Source organism: Cottoperca gobio, chromosome 9 (genome assembly GCF_900634415.1).
Source record: "Cottoperca gobio chromosome 9, fCotGob3.1, whole genome shotgun sequence".
NCBI lineage: Eukaryota > Metazoa > Chordata > Actinopteri > Perciformes > Bovichtidae > Cottoperca > Cottoperca gobio.
In genome coordinates this window covers 26145388-26165500 of record NC_041363.1, presented here as the reverse complement: position 1 = coordinate 26165500, position 20113 = coordinate 26145388, and the positions used below count along the sequence as shown (strand labels likewise).

Here is a 20113-nt window from a genome sequence, read left to right as displayed (position 1 = left end):
GTTATTTATCAGGTAAAAATGCAGAACATTCTCAGGTTTCAGAGAGAGGGAATGTGACAATGTTTTTTATCTCTTTAAATGTTTTATGAATATTTCTTCTATTTTCTATTCATGAAATAAAAATAATTTGGGAACATGAAATGACATTAAAAATCTGTTAATGTTTAGAAGAGAAATCAACTACAAATCTCAATGGTTAAAACAGAAGCAGGATTAAAATCTTTTAATTTAAAAAGTGGCGATGACATCCTTCTTACTGTTTGGGTGGATGTGGTTCTGCAGAGGTGGAGGCCTCGGGATCAGAGCGCAATGTCTTCTGACTGCAGAGTTTCCTGACTGACGGACAGAGCAACAGCATTTCTACAAAGTCCTGTTCAAAGTCTAAACTATGGAAACGTGACATTGATACTGTCAGCGTGGCTTGTGTGTGAGGACGATAATGAACTCCTATGAGAGCAGATCAGGCGGAGCACGAATGAAGAGTTTGGATGATTTGAACACATTCTTACACAGGAAAAACTGATTGGACTCAACACCGCCCCCTGAAGACAAACTACTTGATAACAGACCTGCTGAGAGGCCTCTGGGTGGACTCTCTGGTCCTGGAACTGACTGGTTGGTGTTTCCACATGGGTCGGGGTACGAGGCCCAGGTCGCCCCGGCGGTAGCGGGCCATCAGGAACAAAGGATCTGTGGAGAGCTTCAGGGTCTGAGCTCTGTGGAGGACACACATGATGGGAACATCAACTCCATTAACTCCACACTTTAGAGGTTTTCTTAATTGAGTATTTCCTTTTTCAGAGTCTACTTCGCTTCCATCATATTTCTATACACTATAAGTATTATACTTTTAATAGAATACAAGTGGTGGCTGCGTAGGCTTGTTTCAGACTTGTGTGCTATAAACATTTCCAGACTGTTGTAAAGTCCAAAAGTAACATTAATTAAAAAAAGAAAGATTCACAACATGTTTTTATCTAAAGAAATACTTCTTTACTTCTTTATTTACAGATAAATATGTTGATATATAACTCAAAACAAACAACTTTTTGATTGAAATGATTTAAAGCTTATTTAGAGAGGAGTGTATTTTTATTTTCCTCAGCAGGACGGTGCTGCTGTGAGGAAACAGCTGCAGTGTGTTCTGTTTTTATAAACAGGAAATCAGCTGTGTTCACGTCACAGTGCAGAGTGACTCCAGTACCTGACTGGTTCGAGGGCGGAGGTCTGTGGTCTCGGTCCGGGGCTGCTCTCCTCAGGAGTGGAGCCTGCTCCTCGGGGAGCGGCGCTCTGCAGGAGCTCCAGCAGCCTCTGACGCTCAGTCTTCTCCGGGACCTTCAGAGGACACACGACAACATTCGATCCTCACAAATGATCTCATCGGGTGATACACTTGTTGTTGAGATGTAAGAGGCAGAAAGCTAATAATGTTTAATTCACTCTATAAATTGCTTACACATTTAAGGTTGTAAACTTTACTAATAGTGTATTTAGTTATATTTCAAATGTCAATAAGGTCAATCGGTTTACATCAACATTACTTCAAGCTATTCAAATGAAAAGTAGTAGATGATAAACGACACTTATTTAGGTTTGTACTGTTGTCATATATATATTACACATCCTTGAGCTGAGCTTTTTCCTTTTGGAGAACAATAAAGTAATATTCTAGTTCTATTTGTTCAGACAATAAAAACACATGAGTGTTCATTCCTAAACACACCAGCTGCGTTTCACAAGGTGTCCTCTAAATGGAGCTGGATCAATAAAGCACATTTGAACAGATGTCTCCGTCACAATAATTAAGTTATTGTAAGTGAAGCGGTTCTTTTTAGTACATCTCTGACCACAGATATCTCTGGCGTCTTCTCAGTTCATTAGTTAAAAACTAGGACACTTTAGCTTCTTCAGTATGGAGCCTGGGAGCGGCCATATTACCTTTAATTATTTAATTTCTGCTTAGGAATGAATTAAAACATGGGAACAATTTAATACAATTGAGGCCACAAATTCTAACTTGTGCGCACAAATGAATAAATCTTGTTCTCAGTATATATATATATATATATATATATATATATATATATATATATAATATATTATTTCTCTCTAGACCTCGGCTCCGTATAGATATAGTAATGTATGTGACTGTATTTATACTTTTGATACCTAAGAACATTTAGTTCTTCCGGAAGGCTTTTGCTTGTAAGGAATATTTGACGTAAAGATGGTTAGTAAAAGATCTGAATTATTTTGCAGCCGTCCCGGCGCTCCGGGTCTGGACTGTGTTTCTACCGTCAGGATGTGGCTGAGGATGCTGACTGCTTCCTGCATGATGCCCTCCAGCTGCCTCCTCCTGCTGCTCTCCCTCTGGAGCTCCACCCTCAGTGAATCTGCCTCGGCTGTTTTCTGATGACACTCTTCGGATGCTGAGACCAGGCGCTGTCTGGAAACACAACAGAGACTCCATGGTAGTGTATTAGTGTATCAGATTTATGCTGTTTCACTGCTGCCATCACTAGTGTTTCATTGGCTTTGATCACTTCTATGAATGGAAGCAGGGAAGTCGGCTTAAAATGGGACTTTTTGAAGATTTAACCTTACATGACAATACATGTGAATCTTAAGCATAGGTATGGACCGTAGGAAAAGAGTAAACTCTTACCTGAGAGCCTCTTTCTCAGCCAGCAAGCTCTTGTAGGTGGTGCTACCGTGCTTTACCTTCACCTGCTGGCACTTCTTCGTCAGCTGCTCCACCTCCTGCAGTAGAGAGGATGTTGATTTGTTTTTTAAACTTGAAAAAGAAGGACGAGGTTCTGTTGTTAACCTAGTGTGTTTGTTAGCACTGACTTTTTCTCGATCTAAATGTCACCTTGTGAGTCTGTGTTTGTGCTCTTGAGACACCTACTGTAGCAGGAACCACCACAGAGGAGGACTTGAGTGCTTTGCCAGGTGTTTGTATGTCTGTCTCCGGACACATTTTGTGACCGCAATAGAGTCTCAACCGTGCAAGATACAGTCACTGCACTGAACAGGTCGTCGTTGAGATCAAAGCGAAGGTTGGAGATGGGTGTGGTTAGAGCAAAAGGGGCCGGAAATAAGGGAGTAGGAAGTGTGTAGGAGGCCATCTGACCACCATTTTATGCCACTAGCCTGATTAAACGTCCCAACTGCTGTTACCCTAGGAGGTGGTCTCTTGCTCAGATTTGCCATCAGAGGATTATCGTATTTAGACAGCAAAATGACATTTTACAAAAAAAATCTCAAATCTTTTTTGTACTCATGTTTTTTAGAAAGCATCTATGACAAAGGGCCCTGAGAATATGACTTTGAAAGCAAAGTGTTCCTGTGGCTCAACCTGCCGCAGGTGAGGGGGAAGTTTAAACCTGAGCACAATTTAAAACTTATTTTTTTATTTTCTTCCTTTTCCAAATCTTTTTTATTTTCTTAAAGTTAAATTAACTTCACATTCAACCAAATTAAGTCCATATTCAGAATCTTTTAATGTTTTCCATTGTGTAAATCATTAAAAAACATTTCAGTGAGATGAGTCTGAGAATGGCCAGCTCACAGCTGCTTCTGTACGTCCTGTGACGACGTCGCTGCTCCACTGCATCCTGTTGTTTTACTTCCTTATGTTGACTTGTCAATGTTTCTGTCTTTTGTCTACATTTACTCAAGTACTGTACAATTTACTTTACTTGAGTATTTCCATTTGATGCTACTTTATACTTCTCCCCCACTACATCTCAGAGGGAAATATTGTCATTTTTACTGCACTACATTTATTTAACACCTTTAGTTACTTTACAGATTCAGATTATCAATACAAAATAAAACCAAATAATAAATCATGATGTATTGTTGTATATTAAACAACCCAGCAGTAAAGTTATATCAATTAAATTAAATGAGCTCCTCCTTTACCAGCTGCAACATTAAACACATGAACACATTACTAATGATATATTATTATTATATATTATATATTATTCTAAAATGGGCCCGAAGTAGTTTTACTTTAACTATATTTTGATGCTAACACTTTTTTACTTTTACTTGAATAACAATTTAAATGTAGTACTTTTACTTTTACATTTTTACATTGCAGTATTGCTACTTTTACTAAAGTAAAATGTGTAAATACTTCTTCCACCACTGGTGTTGAGCCTCAGTTGGTTCTTCTCTTGTAGGTTCTTGGCACAATAGCTTTTCTAGAATATGTAACATATGATAACCAGAACCAGTGTAATACTACATTAAAATACCATTTCATGTTTCAGATACTTAACCTAACTGTGGTGCATTATGGTAGGGGGTAAGTTCAAATTCATGCCACAGCATTAGGCTCACTTTGCCCCATTTAGCCATACAGGCTAATCTTTAGCTAAATCATTCACATGGCAAATCCCCAACATTTATAATACACATTGTTAGACCTGGATACATTTGCTTTACAGTCATTATACCTGACATGCTCAACATTTACTTTGACAAGCAAAAAAGTGTTTTTTTTGTGTAAATAAATATTTAGCACTTCTCACTTCTCTGTCATGGCCAGATAGAAATGATGGGTTCTTCCTGAATATATGGTCACATGACGGCAAATGTGCCCAGTTTACTAACAGGGGGGTGGGCGCGCGCAGCACTACCATGAAGTAAGATTGCCAAGTTATTTTACACTTGCTGTCTGTTGGTCAACATTTCTTCACTGACTGCAGAATCTGAGGGTTATGTGTCAGATGCTCTTTCCTTCAGTTTGAGACAGAGATGCTGTAAGCAGATCTAATCTGGATGTCCCCTGAACTTGATTTATGCTACAGTTCCTACAAAGCTCAATCCTTGTCTATTGTATGTCTTCGAGATCCTGGATGGAAAGCAATTAAATACTCTCCTACACCGGAATATAGGTTCTAACCTTCAACACTCGTACATCCTGTGATAAAAGGGTGAAGGTAGGATGAGTTTCAGTCATTTTGTTTTAAGGATCCTTGTGGCTTTCTTCACCTCTATCCCATCCATTATTTTCTATTGTTAGGTCACATCATTGTGCACAGTGCAAGAGGTCAAAGGTCACAACAAGATAATACAGCTTATTTGTCCTAAAATATAGTGTTATAAATAGAGACAGGAAGTAAAAACAAAACTTCTAAATTCTACTCCAGAAGTAAAATCATAATAAAAATCACAAACATCTACATTTCATAGTACAGGTTGACAATAAATACAATGTTTCACAAGCTACATAAAATATAGGCTTTAACCTTCAAGACAAAGCACCAGTAAAGAGTCCCATATTTACCTCTGAGATGTAGTGGAGTACAAGTATAAAGGTGCATGAAACAGAAATACAAGTACTGAAGTCAGCGTGCTTAGTTATTGTTGATAGCTGTCCTCTTACCTTCTTGCTTTTGAGTATCTTCTGCGTGACCATGTTGATTTTCTTCTTCCTGTTGTCCATAAGGCAAAGAACTTCATTTTGGTCTCGCAGGTCTCTCTTCTCATTCCGCAGAACCATGTTCTTGTTCAGAAGGACCTGCACCTTCTCCCGAACCTCGCTGTGCTCAGCCCTCTCCTGGATAATATTCGAGGTCTCCGCCTCAATGTAATTGTCCGCTCTGCTCTGCATCTCCTCGGACATCCTGTTGTTGTAGAACAAACATTTAGTGTTTGTTGGCGCTTAATTTGAAGCAAAAGTAAAGGAGAGCAGCCAGAGAGATTCCTGTGTACTTTTGCCTCCTGGACTCCGCTTCAGTCTTCAGGCTGTCGATGGCAGCTTTATGCTCTTCTCTCTGACTGACCAGCTGCTTCTTCAGAGACTCCATTTCTGACTGCTGCTGCATCAACTGCACCAGCTGCTCCTCCGGCTCCTGATGCTGTTTTGTTTCCTCAATCGCTGAAGGAAGGAGAGGAGAGTAAAGAAGGAGAGCAGGAAGCTTCACACAAAACAATCTGATCACACACACTTTCTAGTCACACATGAACATAAACTTCTCCGACCCACTTAGATTGCACTGTTGACCTCAAATCGCCGCGGTGCAGGCCCGGCCAACATTCTGTCTTTCAGAGGCTGTAGTGGGGCTCAGTTTTCAATAACGCTCCAAAGTTAGCAACATATTGGCAAGGGAAAAACTAGCATGGCCATTTTCAAAGGGGACCTCTCATCTGTAGATATCAGAATGAAAATGGGTTCTAATCCCAAGCAGTTTGTGGCGAAAACCATGCAGTGTTTTGCATGTAGTGCAAGTGTGGTATTTTAGCCTGTTCTAAAATGGTGTATTTGAAAATGTCTGCATGCCTGAGTCCTTAAACAGTGTTGGAATTGCATAAACCTGGTTTGACTGTAAAGCTGAGACTCTTGTGGAATCAATGAGCCCAGTTATATTCATGTGTGATGATGTGAGTCCCCGTAGTACACATGATCTCACTATAGTGCTGTTTTGACCTCTAAGATAATCACAGCCTCATGAAACTTTACAACCACAAACTACAGACCAGGGACATCCAGAGGATGTATTGCTTATTGACAATAAGAGGGTTTCTGAGCAATGCAATTCTTACACACATAACATCACAGCATGATTATTTCTATGGTGTTTCTCGGGGTCTTGTTGTCTTAATGTGGTATTTTGGAGGAATTTTCTTTTACCATTTTTAGCAATTGTGATAAAATAAATTTTTATTTTGTGTGTGTAACAAATGGTATCAATCCAAAAATGTCTGCAACTTATGATATACGTATAATCATCAGAATGTCCTAAGCCCTTACACACCTTCACAATTCATTTTAATTCATTGATATTTATTTCTGATTTATGACTAGAACAACTTGGCACACAGTGCTGAGCTGCATCTTAAATGTTCCCAGCTTTCAGAGGATGTACATCACTTCTATGTGACATACTGTTGACTTTTTATCTCCCCCTGAACACCGCCTGTCCCCCACTCCTACCTCTTGATAAAAATGGGAACCAACTAAATTCTGTGTAGCAAACATTTTTCCAGTGACGCATTTTCCTCACCCAGCATGCTGTTCTCTGAGCTCAATTCATGGATCTTCTCCTGCAGCTGCTGGCTGTGCTGCAGCTGCAGGGTCTCTCTGTCCTGTTCTGCAGCCTGCTGCTGACTCTGCAGCCGCTCAGCCAGCTCGTCCACCTCCTTCTCTTTTGCAACCACGCAGCTTTTCAGATACACGTTGATGTCTTTGTGGTCGATCTCCAGCGCGATGTACAGAGAGGCCAGGTTCTTGTTCTGTTTCGTTAGCTCGTCACACTCAAGCTGACGTCTGCAGTATGAAGATGTATTCGTATTATGGGACTAACGTAAACATGGAAACATATCATCATCTCAAAGATACCCTTTAGTTTGACATTCCCATGGCAGGTTTGTCACCATTCATCTTCCTTCAGAGCCAAGTCATAACCTTTTCAAATCATATTTCAGTTACTTTTTGTGAGTTGATATAAATGTAAATATAACTGGGCATGATATCCTCTCATATCGATCAAACATATATATGTGTGTGTGTGTGTGTGTATATGTATGTATGTATGTATTTATATATACAATAATAGTATGGAACCAGTAGACGGAGGAGGCTCAAAATGTATTCAGTCATTTTACATGCAGTCCTGCAACATATTCACTGCTTCCAACTTCTCAGAGGTGAAGATTTGCTTGTTTTCTTTTTCCTGTATTTGATATCTTTGGGTTTTGCACTTTAACATGGTGGTTTAATAAAACATTCAACTTGAAAACATCACCTCAGGCTCTGGGGAGTTATAATACTCAGCATATTTCATTACATTCTATAGATAAAACAATTCATAAAGAAATGAATCTGCATATTAAGAGCACGTAACGTTAAATGTCACTTTATATTAGCTCATTCTGGGGTATAGTATATTTATTATAGCATATTCTTATTGAACCTACTTTCACACCTTAATTCTGTATTTGTTGTGATCTAACATTAAGGCTAATACAAACACTCAGTTTAGGCTGTAGCTTCTAGTCAGTTAACTAAATATTTTTCACATTAAATATTTTTTTAACATAATTAACATCGTGGCAATGATGTCAAACGTGGTCAGTCACAGTAGCATTGCATGTGACACAAACATCTCAAGAGCTACACGCTGGTGCATATATCTAACGGTCACATTAAGCTAGCTCAGTCTTACCTCTCCAACTGCTCATCCAGATATCTTATTTGTATGCAATATAAGGACTTCTCCCTGTCCTCAGAACCAATTATATCCGCCATAGTTAGAGTCTTTGTCATGTATATATTTGCTGCTTTGTGTTTATAGTTTATCTCCGCTTTTTCTTATCCTTCTTTAGGGCAAAAGAAAATTCACAGAAAAATATTGTGAATATATTGTTGCTAGGGAATGCTGCCTTCAGGAATTGCTCGGAGAGTTCTACTCTTTTCAACAAATAAACTGTAATCATCATCAAAACTATTCAGACATAATATGATATAATAATATAAGGAATTATTCGCGTTGTTGATAGGGAATTCTGCCTTCAGGGACTGCTCGGAATATTATTTTCTAAAATAACTAACCATCATCAATATTCATCGACATTTTTTACCTGAGTTCGCTGAATCCAGCATACGTGTGTGAGGACACCTTCAAATTCAGTAAGTCATTTTCATAGCTGCGGTTTCTCCTCTGCTCATTGTCATAACCTGTGTGATGTCCTGCACGCTACCTGCACCTCCCACAAGTATTCAGCCTGAGGCCGGCACGTTCCGTACCTCAGCTTTCTCTGTGTTACTGTCTGTTTTTCTTGGCTCAATTTACATCCTCTGCATCCACCCACCAGAGTTTAGCCCGGGAGGAAGATGACTTTAAAATACAAATAATGTGCTCTTTGCACGGAAAGTATGAGGAATATGTGTCCTCAGCAGGAAAGCATTAGACAGAGGGAGACATGAGCACAGAGACAAAGCAGTTTGTGGTGAGGGTGTGGAGGTCGAGGAGACAGATGAGCGGAGACGTTCAACTCTCCCGACAGGAATTCAACTCCCCAAAAATAAGTATTAATTTAACCACAACCAAAACTTTAATGTAGAGAAGAATCACATATTTTTAAAACTGCGTTTACAATGTTCCTGCTGTTGCCACGTCATCATTTATTCTTCACATTATTGAAGCTTTTATATATATATATATATATATATATATATATATATATATATATATATATATATATATATATATATATATTACTTCAACAACATCATGACATTTATACTTTTTAAATGTGGAAATACAAATACACATCTACAGCAAAATGCACTCAGAATCCAGACAAACAACGATGGAAAAAAATCAGATAAAAAGAGGAGTCAGTTTATGTCCAGCAGTATGGAGAAGACTTCATGCAGGAATATAATAATGAACTGTATAAATAAAATGTGTTAGACTTGGGTTTTGGTCTCTAGATGGGATACATCTTGACCTCCTTATTCATGACGTCTGTACTCATCCTGACCTCAGAACATGGGGAGAAAATGTAAAATACACGTATTGCACAATGAACAAGTAAGGCAATAAAACCACTCAGGATGTTTACGTCACTATGATGACACTGCTGCCTCTGCGGCTCAGCTGACGTTCATTTCACTCTTCTTAATGGCAGCAGGAACCTAATCCTGACTCGCTTAGGAAAAGTTCTGAACTTGATAAATGTCATTTAAAAGTAGGTACTTATGTTAGTTTGTGGTGCATTTTAGCAGGGAACCTAATTTATCTGCAAAAACTATTTTGTCATTGGCTTTCTGGTGTCCTCACAAAACATTTACTTTTATGAAATCTCAATAAGCAGCAGGGGTTTGTGTTGTGGCTGCAACAGATCAACAGAACACGACCTGCTGCAGGCCTCGGGCTGCAGAGCAGAGGGGAGAGGCACGCTTCAAAATAGCTCCCTAAATTATGCTATTAACAATCAGTTGCAGGTAAGTCAGCTGTTTGTTTCCCCAGTTGTCATGGCAGTCTGTATTTAAACTTGCAGACTGCCATGAGCATTCATTTGATATTTCTCAACACATCAAGCTTCCAACATGAGCTCCTCCTCCTCAGATGGTGCGGCTCTGTTAACCAGCCGGTAAACATTTCATTAAAGCGCAGGGACAGTGCAATCAAACACTACAGATGGCTTTATGAGGCTGCTGTTATTTTTTTTACTGTCAACAAATCCCATGAAAAACCAACAATGTGTTAGTCAATCTCTCAATACTTTGACTGTCTCTCTGTTGCTCTAAGCTCCAAACTCATTGGTTCCTACTGAAGTTGTCAATCTTTAAAAATAACTTAAAAAAGTAATTTCCTAAAACAGCTGGTCGCTGTAGTTATCATTAACATTACTCAAACAGGACAGTTCTTTAAGGTATTGTTACATTTTCATTCATAGAGATGGTGGGTGTAAGTACCAGGATGCACTCTGTTCTTGGACAGTTTGGGGACTTGAACCAGCAACCCTCTGGTTCTCATGTCAAGTCCTTACTGACTGAGCTGCTGCCGCTGTCCCAGACTCCTTTTAAAGATGCATGAATAAAGAAATTCCACTTTTCATCTACCGTAAGCGCCCTGTATATTGTCGACACATCTCCTGTTTAGACTCAGACCAACAACATTTTAGTTAGTTCGGCTCTTAATTCTGCTCTCTCAGCTCCAAGCCCATTGGTTCCTACTGGAGACGTAAATCCTTAAAAACAGAAATATATAGTTTAATTTTTAAGACTAAAGCTCAGTAGTTCATATTTTGGCGGCACATTACTCTGCATTTGTTGCTCTAGTGAGTATATGTGGCATCAGGGCGGTCTATGTGGGATTGAATCAAAGTAAACTGCAGTGTGTGTGTGTGTGTGTGTGTGTGTGTTTATGGTAATGAAGGAGCATGTCACCCAATGGAGCTCTTTGGCACAGAGGACGAAGATATATCAGGCTTTAATACATTCCACCTGCAGCTGTAATTATTATTATTAGGCTCCAGATTAGACGTTTAACATTAGAATCATCAGGACAAAGAGAAAATACAAATGGTCTCACAGGTGAACACAACATGTATTTCATTTTAGAACTTTTTATTATAGAGTTAAGGAAGGGAGTGCCTCTTTAAAACCTTGTGGGTGTTAAATATTTTATGGATTAAATTGTTATGAAGGTCACCCTTAATTTAAATTTCTGAATTTGAATAATTGGTTTAACCAACAGGAACAAAACCACAAAGCAGGTTGAATCAAACTGTAATTTCCTTTGAAATAAACGTTTAATAATGAGACTGGATTCCTGCAGGGTGTTAGCTGCTGTGATCATCGCTCTGGGAAGCACTCATGTATTGTCAACATGTAATAATATGACATTCAAGCTCCGACGTGCCTTTGCTCTCAGCACATCGGTATTCTGTTACCATGCCAGTGCCAACAACAGAAAGCAGCTACTGCAGCATCACACAACATCAAGAGCAGCAAGGAAGTGAACTGTTCCCAGGACTGAGATGGATGTGAACAAAGCTTCACATCTTTATTAAATTGACATAATTGTTAGCTGTTACAGTTTGTAACAACACTGTCCTCGAATCAAGTCTTTGACCCTCGCTCGGACTCTGCTTTGCGTCTTCTCAGGAATTCTTCTGTATCGGCTTCACTCAAAGTCATCACTTTCTCACTGTGTTGCAACAGGGATGTGTGCCCCACCCGCTCTGACACACTGATCCCCTGGTTGCTTCTATGGATCAATACAGGGAATTCTCATCTTGCAACAGTTCTTCCCAATCTTTCCTTTAGAGGTCTACCTGCAGGAGTTTGGTACATGTATCTACTGTTCATATGTACGTGAAACAAAAAGTGGGGTTGTATGCATTTAAGCAATAGAGTTACAGCCGGCTTTCTCCAGTAAGCTGATTTCTTAAATGAGAAAGCTCAGGTATATTTCTCCTAGAGAACGCTGATTTCTTGGCCATATGTCCAGTCAATTGGGTCTTTAAATAGATTTTAACAGGTATGCAGGTGCATGACAAAGACTTGAGATGGGAAAGTATCAGCATCATGGTATTATAGAGCAATAGCATCTGAGAAGACGTCATGCTGAGGGATTGGCTTTGTTACTCAAACTGGATTTTTGGATTCTATTTCATCTCTTCACGTTTTCTAAAGCTACGCAGACCATAACAAAGGGCTATTTTTGGTGTAGGCGCCTGCTATCCAGCGTATAAGTGTTTTCTTGGTACATAGAAACATGCCTATGGAAAACTTCTTTCTTTGTATAAAGTTTCACGTGGCTTGTTGTGTGAACAAAAGAGTGTCCTCTCTCTGCTGTGAAAACATGATACACTGACGTAAAACAGCTTTGACCCATGTCAGCTGAGGATTTCACTGTGTGAACAACACACTGTGTTAAAAATAAAGTTGACACTAGAACAACAGAAGCGGCTGCCTCAATGAAAACATCTATGATAGAAATGTAATAGGTGTGAAAGAGTTTATTGATACTTCAACACTTCACTTCAAATATCTTAGATTTTGGTTTCTGGGATCAGCTGAGTGTGTTAAAGCTATCCTCTTATTTCTATGACGTAAGCGTACCTTCTGTATGTCAGATAAACACACCTGTGATATAAAGACACTACAGGACAGGGTTCCCACTTAAGTTGGTTTATTCTGGTAATAGACAAACAGTCACTGAACTGTTCTGCAACATGTATCTTCAGTGATGATAGTAGAAATATACAAACACTCATGTTACCATACAAACACAACGCTTGGTAGTTGGCTAAACAAGCTAGCAACATAGCATGCTGTTGTTGGTAGAACAGATTGAACTAATATGCAAATCTACAATTAAACTAAAGTCTTTGTACGTTTCTTAACTCCTCTAGGAACATACAGTATACATTCATATGATACAATTGTGAACCAAAAAAGGACACTCTCCTAAAATAATCAGCACTAGTGTTATAACCAAAGATGCTCTATAGCTAAAGATGGCGCAGTACAAGCAGCGCCAATGGTATGAAATGGTTTCCTGTCTCCTCAGTGGCCGTGTTCTAATGTATTTATATTTAGCTAACATTAGATATTTACACAGCTAACAAATGTATAAAATATATTTTGCCAAATACTGCACCTTACCTCATCTTGTTGAATATTGCACATTACCCCATCTCATCTTATTCTTACATTGTTCTATAAATATATATTTGTATAAAACATTTAGCACTATTTGTACATTTTTGTTTTGTAAATCTTATACTGTTTCCTACTGTGTATTGCAACTGTTGCACAACAACTTCCCTTGAGATAAATAAAGTTCTAGCTATCTATCGATCTATTTATTAGTTAGCTAGGGCGTTCACAAACGTTCGTTGTTGTCACCTTAAAATGTTGCCACAGTTTGACTAACATTAACAACTGTGTTGACAGATCTCACAAGAGTTTGTTGTAACTGACAAATCAAACAAGTGTAATTCTCTTCGGATTTGTTCATCTGAAAAATTCCATTTTACTGTCAGAATGTTCTGAAGATATTTGGCTTGTGAAAAATCGGTCCAATATTTATTTGAGTGACTATGGTGCAAAATAATCTGTGTTCACGTTAACTCCCATTGGAGTTAAAAGACTCAGATCTGCTGCTAGTCTCCTAAACCCACCCATGACGGAGGGCTGTCAGATCGTCTACCACTGGTCCAGACTGAAATATATCATTAACTATTGGATAGATTGCCGTAAACTTTAGATATTCATGTTCCCCTCAGGATGGATCCTGATGTTTTGGATGATCCTCTAAGTTTTTCTCTACTGCGTCCGTTAGGTTTGTGGTTTTAACTGAAATATCCTAACAACTATGTGATGGATTGTGATGAAATGTGGTTCCTCATTCATGTGACACAGAATTGTAATAACTTAACTTTTCATCTAGTGCCATCATCAGATCAACATTTCAATATGCCCATTACTTTAGTTTTTGACCAAACAGCAGCAGAACTAATGACAGTCCCACCAGCTAAAATGGAGAACATGGTTAACATTATACCTGCCAAACATCAGCATTGTTATTGTGAGAATGTTAACATGTAGCTTGAAGCACCGTGATAAGCCCAAGTACAATGGAATCAGATCATATTGAATCAGCTGTATCGTAGTGTATCATACTGTTGCATATTCTAAACGCTAACGCCTATTAACTGTAATCTCCAACTAAGGCAAAATTCCTTCTGTTCTTCAACTCTTATGATTAAATTCCCTTTTGATCTTCAACATTAATGAGTGGTTTCATATCTTGTTAGGTGTGGAAAAACATGCATACATGAACCTTAAAACAATTAATAGTTTTAGGACAAAGACAACAGTCAGAGGAAGTATGTGTTCCCTTAGGCCAGGGCCTGGACTTGGAATGATTTGATGGATTTGATCTCATGGAGGCTTAATTTAAGGGGTTAAAGAGTTCAGATGCAAGATAATCAGGATTTAATGAAGCAGAGTCGGAGCACATTTAACCAGCTCTATTTGTTGCTCACTTTAGTGCAGCATGTACGTCATAGAGAAGATCCATCAGCCAGTCAGTCTGGATTTAATTTAGAATTAGTTAACAGAATAAATCACTGTGGCAAAATGGTTATTTTAGGAATTGAGTCACTTGATTCGAAAAAGCAATTAATAACAAGCTGGTTAACAGTGAAACTCACATTTTAAATAGCTTTTGTTTGCAGTTAGACTCTTTACACATAATCAGCAGTACAGTATATTTACATGCACACTATCATTGGTCAAATAAACCTGCTTGACGCCACACAGTTAAAACCGTTAAACTGAGTTCAAGTTGAAGTTTATGTGTTGACATCCACATACAGTGGGTATGTGTGAGTTTGTGCGAGTGGAACCCGTGTATCATGACTCAATCCATGTTGCTTTAAATGACATGTATTGCACATCATGCAATGCAATAATAATACTCCACATGTTGCATGCAGGGATGTGTGTGTTGCGTGCAGAGAGAGAGGGAGGCAGGCTATCAAAGCAACTCTAAAACATTCCAGAAGTTTCAGTGAGAGTTTCTGTGGTCGAAGCCTGAGGAGAGACGAGGAAAAACAAAACTGAAGTCCACACGCAAGGAGAGGAGAGGAAAGAAGGACAAATTAGAGAGAGGAGAGGGAGGAAAGAGAGGAGAAGAGATGAGAGGAAACAAGGAGAGATGAAACAAGAAAGAGAGAGAGGAGAAAGGAGAAAAGAGTTTGGAGAGGAAACAAGGAGAAAGAGAAGATGAAACAAGAGGATGTGAGGAGAGGAAAAAGGGAGAGCGAGGAGAGGAGATAAAAGGAATCAAAGGAGAGGAGTAAAGAAAAGGAAAGGAAAGGAAAAATATGAGAGAGGAATAGAGTAAAAAGGAGGGGAGAGGAGGAGTGGAAAAAAGAAGAGAGAGGAGAGGAAACAAGGTAAGAAAATATGAGAGGAGAGGAGAGGAGAGGAAAGGAGAAGAGGAAACAAGGAGAGGAGGACAGGAAACAAAGGAGAGGAGGACAGGAAACAAAGGAGGGGGGAGAAGGAGAGGAAGCAAGGAGGGAGAGGAGAGGAGGAAACAAGGAGAGCAGTGGCGAGGAGAGGAGAGCAGTGGAGAGGGAAGGATAGGAGAAGAGAGGAGAGGAGAGGAGAGGAGAAGAGAGGAGAGGAGAGGAAAGGAGAGAAGATGAGAAGAGAGGAGAAGAGAGGAGAGGAAAGTAGAGGAGAGGAGAAGAGAGGAGAAGAGAGGAGAAGAGAGGAAAGGAGAGGAGAGGAGAAGAGAGGAGAAGAGGGGAAAGGAGAGGAGAGGAGAAGAGAGGAGAAGTGAGGAGAAGAAAGGAGAAGAGAGGAGAAGAAAGGAGAGGAGAAGAGGAAAAGAGAGGAGAAGAGAGAAGAGAGTAGTGGAGAGCAGTGGAGAGGGGAGGAACGGAGAGGACAAGAGAGGAGAGGAGAGGAAAGAAGGACAAATGAGAGAGAGGAGAGGGAGGAAATAGAGGAGAAGAGATGAGAGGAAACAAGGAGAGATGAAACAAGAAAGAGAGAGAGGAGAAAGGAGAAAAGAGTTTGGAGATGAAACAAGGAGAAAGAGAAGATGAAACAAGAGGATGTGAGGAGAGGAAAAAGGGAGAGCGAGGAGAGGAGATAAAAGGAATCAAAGGAGAGGAGTAAAGAAAAGGAAAGGAAAGGAAAAATATGAGAGAGGAATAGAGTAAAAAGGAGGGGAGAGGAGGAGTGGAAAAAAAAGAGAGAGGAGAGGAAACAAGGTAAGGAGAGAAAATATGAGAGGAGAGGAAAGGAGAAGAGCAAACAAGGAGAGGAGGACAGGAAACAAAGGAGAGGAGGACAGGAAACAAAGGAGGGGGGTGAAGGAGAGGAAGCAAGGAGGGAGAGGAGAGGAGGAAACAAGGAGAGCAGTGGCGAGGAGAGGAGAGCAGTGGAGAGGGAAGGATAGGAGAAGAGGAGAGGAGAGGAGAGTAGAGGAGAGGAGAGGAGAGGAGAGGAGAGGAGAGGAGAGGAGAGGAGAGGAAAGTAGAGGAGAGGAGAAGAGAGGAGAAGAGAGGAGAAGAGAGGAGAAGAGAGGAGAAGAGAGGAAAGGAGAGGAGAGGAGAAGAGAGGAGAAGAGAGGAGAAGAGAAGAGAGGAGAAGAAAGGAGAGAGAAGAGAAAAGAGAGGAGAAGAGAGAAGAGAGTAGTGGAGAGCATTGGAGAGGGGAGGAAAGGAGAGGACAGGAGAGGAGAGGAGAGGAGAGGAGAATAGAGGAGCAGAGAGGAGAGGGGAGGAGAAGAGAGGAAAAGAGAGGAGATGAGAGGAGAGGAGAAGAGAGGAGAGGAGAAGAGAGGAGAGGAAAAGAGAGGAGAGGAGAGGAGAGGAGAAGAGAGGAGAAGAGAGGAAAGGAGAGGAGAGGAGAAGAGAGGAGAAGAGAGGAGGAGAGGAAAAGAGAGGAGAGGAGAGGAGAAGAGAGGAGAGGAGAAGAGAGGAGAAGAGAGGAGAGGAGAGAGAGGAGAGGAGAGGAGAGGAGAGGAGAGGAGAGGAGAAGAGAAGAGAGGAGATGAGAGGAGAAGAGAGGAGAGGAAAAGAGAGGAGAAGAGAAAAGAGAGTAGTGGAGAGGGGAGGAGAGGAGAGGAGAGGAGAGGAGAGAGAGGAGAGGGAGGAGAAGAGAGGAGAAGAGAAGAGAAGAGAGGAGAGGAAAGGAGAGGAGAGGAGAGGAGAAGAGAGGAGAGGAGATGAAAGGAGAGGAGAGGAGAGGAGAGGAGAAGAGAAGAGAGGGAGGCCCAGGGCAAAAATAAGATCCTGGGTCCCTATGTGGTCAGAAGTCACACAGATCAAACTGTTAAACTGAGGTAGGGCAGAAATGAAAGGTGTGAAAGAGAAGGTGAGAGCCACACCATCACATATTGTAAGTGAAATGATGATGTGAAATGTTGCACAGAGACAGAAATCTTGGAGTCGAGCCTGTTGTGCAGCTGCAGAAGAGATTCCCCCGCAGCTGTGAAATGTGATGCAGACAGAAGGGGAGGAGGAGGAGGAGGAGGAGGAGGACGGGGAGGGGGGAGGGAGTTTGCGTGCATCTAAAAATAATTTCCCAACAATATTAATTCCAGAGGTGGGCGGGGTTTACCTGGCTACAGGCAATCTGACTACACCTACTCTGCATATCTACTATATATAGAGTGTGTGCTGAATGTAGAACTAGATTAGTGATTAAGATAGAATTTCAGAGCAAGAAAGAGAGAAATTGACAAAGAGAACATGAAGTAAAAGAGTGAATAATAGAAGGCAAGACACAAATTTAAAGTCTGAGAAAGATGAGTACAGGCTTGTGATGGAGAGAATCTGATAACAACCTGGAGAAGACTGAAAGACAAAGAGGAGCAGAAGATGCTACATGATTACAGCTGCACCCAAAAGAGATTTTCAGGTCAAGACAGGACTGATAGAAAGACTGAGGGGGTGAAACAGTGAAGGCAGAGTGAGATAAAAAGAGAAGCTGCAGAAGACTCCTAACAGTAAAGAAGACCATCAAACATCGACCATGCCTTCCTCCTCCTCCTCCTCCTCCTCCTCCTCCTCCTCCTCCTCCTCCTGCAGACAGCTCCCTGAGGCCTTGGGGCATTTGGAAGCAACCAGCAGCTTCATATCCTCCTCTTGTTTCTCATCTTCCTCCCTGCGTCTCCCTCCTCCTCGGGTCCGTCGCCCCCGCCGGGTCCTGTACCCAGCTTCTCAGAGCAGGAAGCCAACCATCAGGGAGGCCCCGGACCAGGCCTGCCGCTGGCTGCTGCTCCTCTGTGCTCTTGTCTTCCTGCAGATCTACACTGAGGAGACACACACCTGCACAGGTCGGTTTACACATAGCAAAATACAAAGAAATGTCCGTGACTGTAATGGGGTATTCAGCTTTGGCAGGGCTGTTTATTGTTTGACCATATTAGCTAGGTAGTCTAACACTAATTACACACTATATTTACGTGTTTATTTTGGCATGTGATTCAGATTTTATTTTAGTCGTAGCCTTTTGAAAATGTCAATTATCCTAGTTAATTATCCTATCCTAGTTTTAGTCGAACTTTAGTCATTTAACTTTATATTTTTTTCATTTTGAGTTTAGCTGAGTCAGAACAAGTAAGTAGTCCGACTCCATAATTACGTCTTTTAACTTCATGTCTACTTGAAGTAGAAGTTTAATTTAGTCTCAGATTTTAATCGTAGATATTACTTGTTGTAGCTGTTGTTCTTTTTCTGTCCAAAATTCACTTTTTTGTGAACTTGCAGAGGTCCAGGGTCAGTGTCCAGACACGGCAGCGTCTCAGCCCCAGGAGGGAGAGGGGAGCCTGGGCACAGTGCAGGGATGGGCAGGAGAGGAGCCCTGGAGGGTCCAAATGGTCGGTGGAGTTTCAGAGACTCAGCTGGAATGTGTCGTGGCGTGAAAGAGGAGCAAGTCATTTCAATTACTTGTGTCCCCAAAGAATCTGAATCTCAAAGGTCTTCTTCTTAAAAACTTTGAGGCCATGCTGATGTTTGAGTGAAGTTACTCCCTGGAGGACAAAAAACTTAAAGTGCAGCGACGGGTTCAGCTGATATGCTGACGACGATGTGCTATCTCTTTGTAAAAGACTGAATATAAATTGATCAAAATAATTCTGCAAAACTGCCAACAAAAAAAGGTTTTGGATGTTAACTGTTTAATATTATTTGTAAATTGTAAAGATTGTAATAAATCAGTATTTAAGTGTGTGTGTGTGTGTGTGTGTGTGTGTGTGTGTGTGTGTGTGTGTGTGTGTGTGTGTGTGTGTGTGTGTGTGTGTGTGTGTGTGTGCAGAGGTGGTTGAAAGTACATTTTCAAGTACAATTTTGAGAAACATAGTTTACATGATTATTTCCATCTGCTTCATTCGTCCATCTGCTTCATTCGTCTACTTAACACAATATATATCAGTTTATGAAATATGATTTGTTGTTATATATTAACTAACATAACTACATGAAGTAGCTAAAACAGCTTCAACATTAATGCATCATTAACGATAATTATAATTTTAAAAAAAGTTTTAAAAAAAGGAAATTATATTGCTGCAATTTTGATAGGAAATGAAAACAGTAAAAATACAAAAGTCTAAGACAACAATAACAATAAGTTTCAAATTCAATATGTATAATGCCAAAATCCGATTAACAATATGGATCATAAAATACAGGATCGATTTTACTTTTACTGTTATTACTTTAAGCATATCTTCCTAATTATACATACATCCTGTACTTTTACTTTAGTAAGATTTTGAATCCAGGAGTTTAACTTTTAGTGGATATTTTTTCCACTGTGGTATTGCAACTTTTATTTAGTCAAAGGATGTGAATACTTCCTCAACACTGGTATGCAGTACAAACACTGTTTAAACAGATAATGACAGTTTCTGCTTCAACCTTGCTCTTCACTCCAAAAGCCGACAGCGCCACCTTCATCATGAAGCAGTCTGGGAAACTCTGTGTGTGTGTGTGTGTGTGTGTGTGTGTGTGTGTGTGTGTGTGTGTGTGTGTGTGTGTGTGTGTGTGTGTGTGTGTGTGTGTGTGTGTGTGTGTGTGTGTGTGTGTGGTATGTGTGTGTGTGGCA

General features: G+C 40.3%; 1 protein-coding gene and 1 pseudogene across 1 annotated transcript; one reads left to right on the top strand and one right to left on the bottom strand.

Annotated features, from left to right (window-relative positions):
* Nucleotides 1–299: 299 nt before the first annotated feature.
* On the bottom strand, nucleotides 300–8316 carry LOC115013562 (cilia- and flagella-associated protein 157-like). The gene is given in 10 exon segments (XM_029439949.1): nucleotides 300–332; nucleotides 570–593; nucleotides 596–716; nucleotides 1205–1335; nucleotides 2296–2446; nucleotides 2666–2760; nucleotides 5402–5642; nucleotides 5731–5896; nucleotides 7023–7285; nucleotides 8184–8316. Coding segments are annotated over 10 exon segments (1326 nt in total). The 5' UTR covers nucleotides 8285–8316.
* Nucleotides 8317–15157: 6841 nt separating this feature from the next.
* Nucleotides 15158–19171, top strand: LOC115013938 (trichohyalin-like; annotated as a pseudogene).
* The last annotated feature ends 942 nt before the right edge of the window (nucleotides 19172–20113 follow it).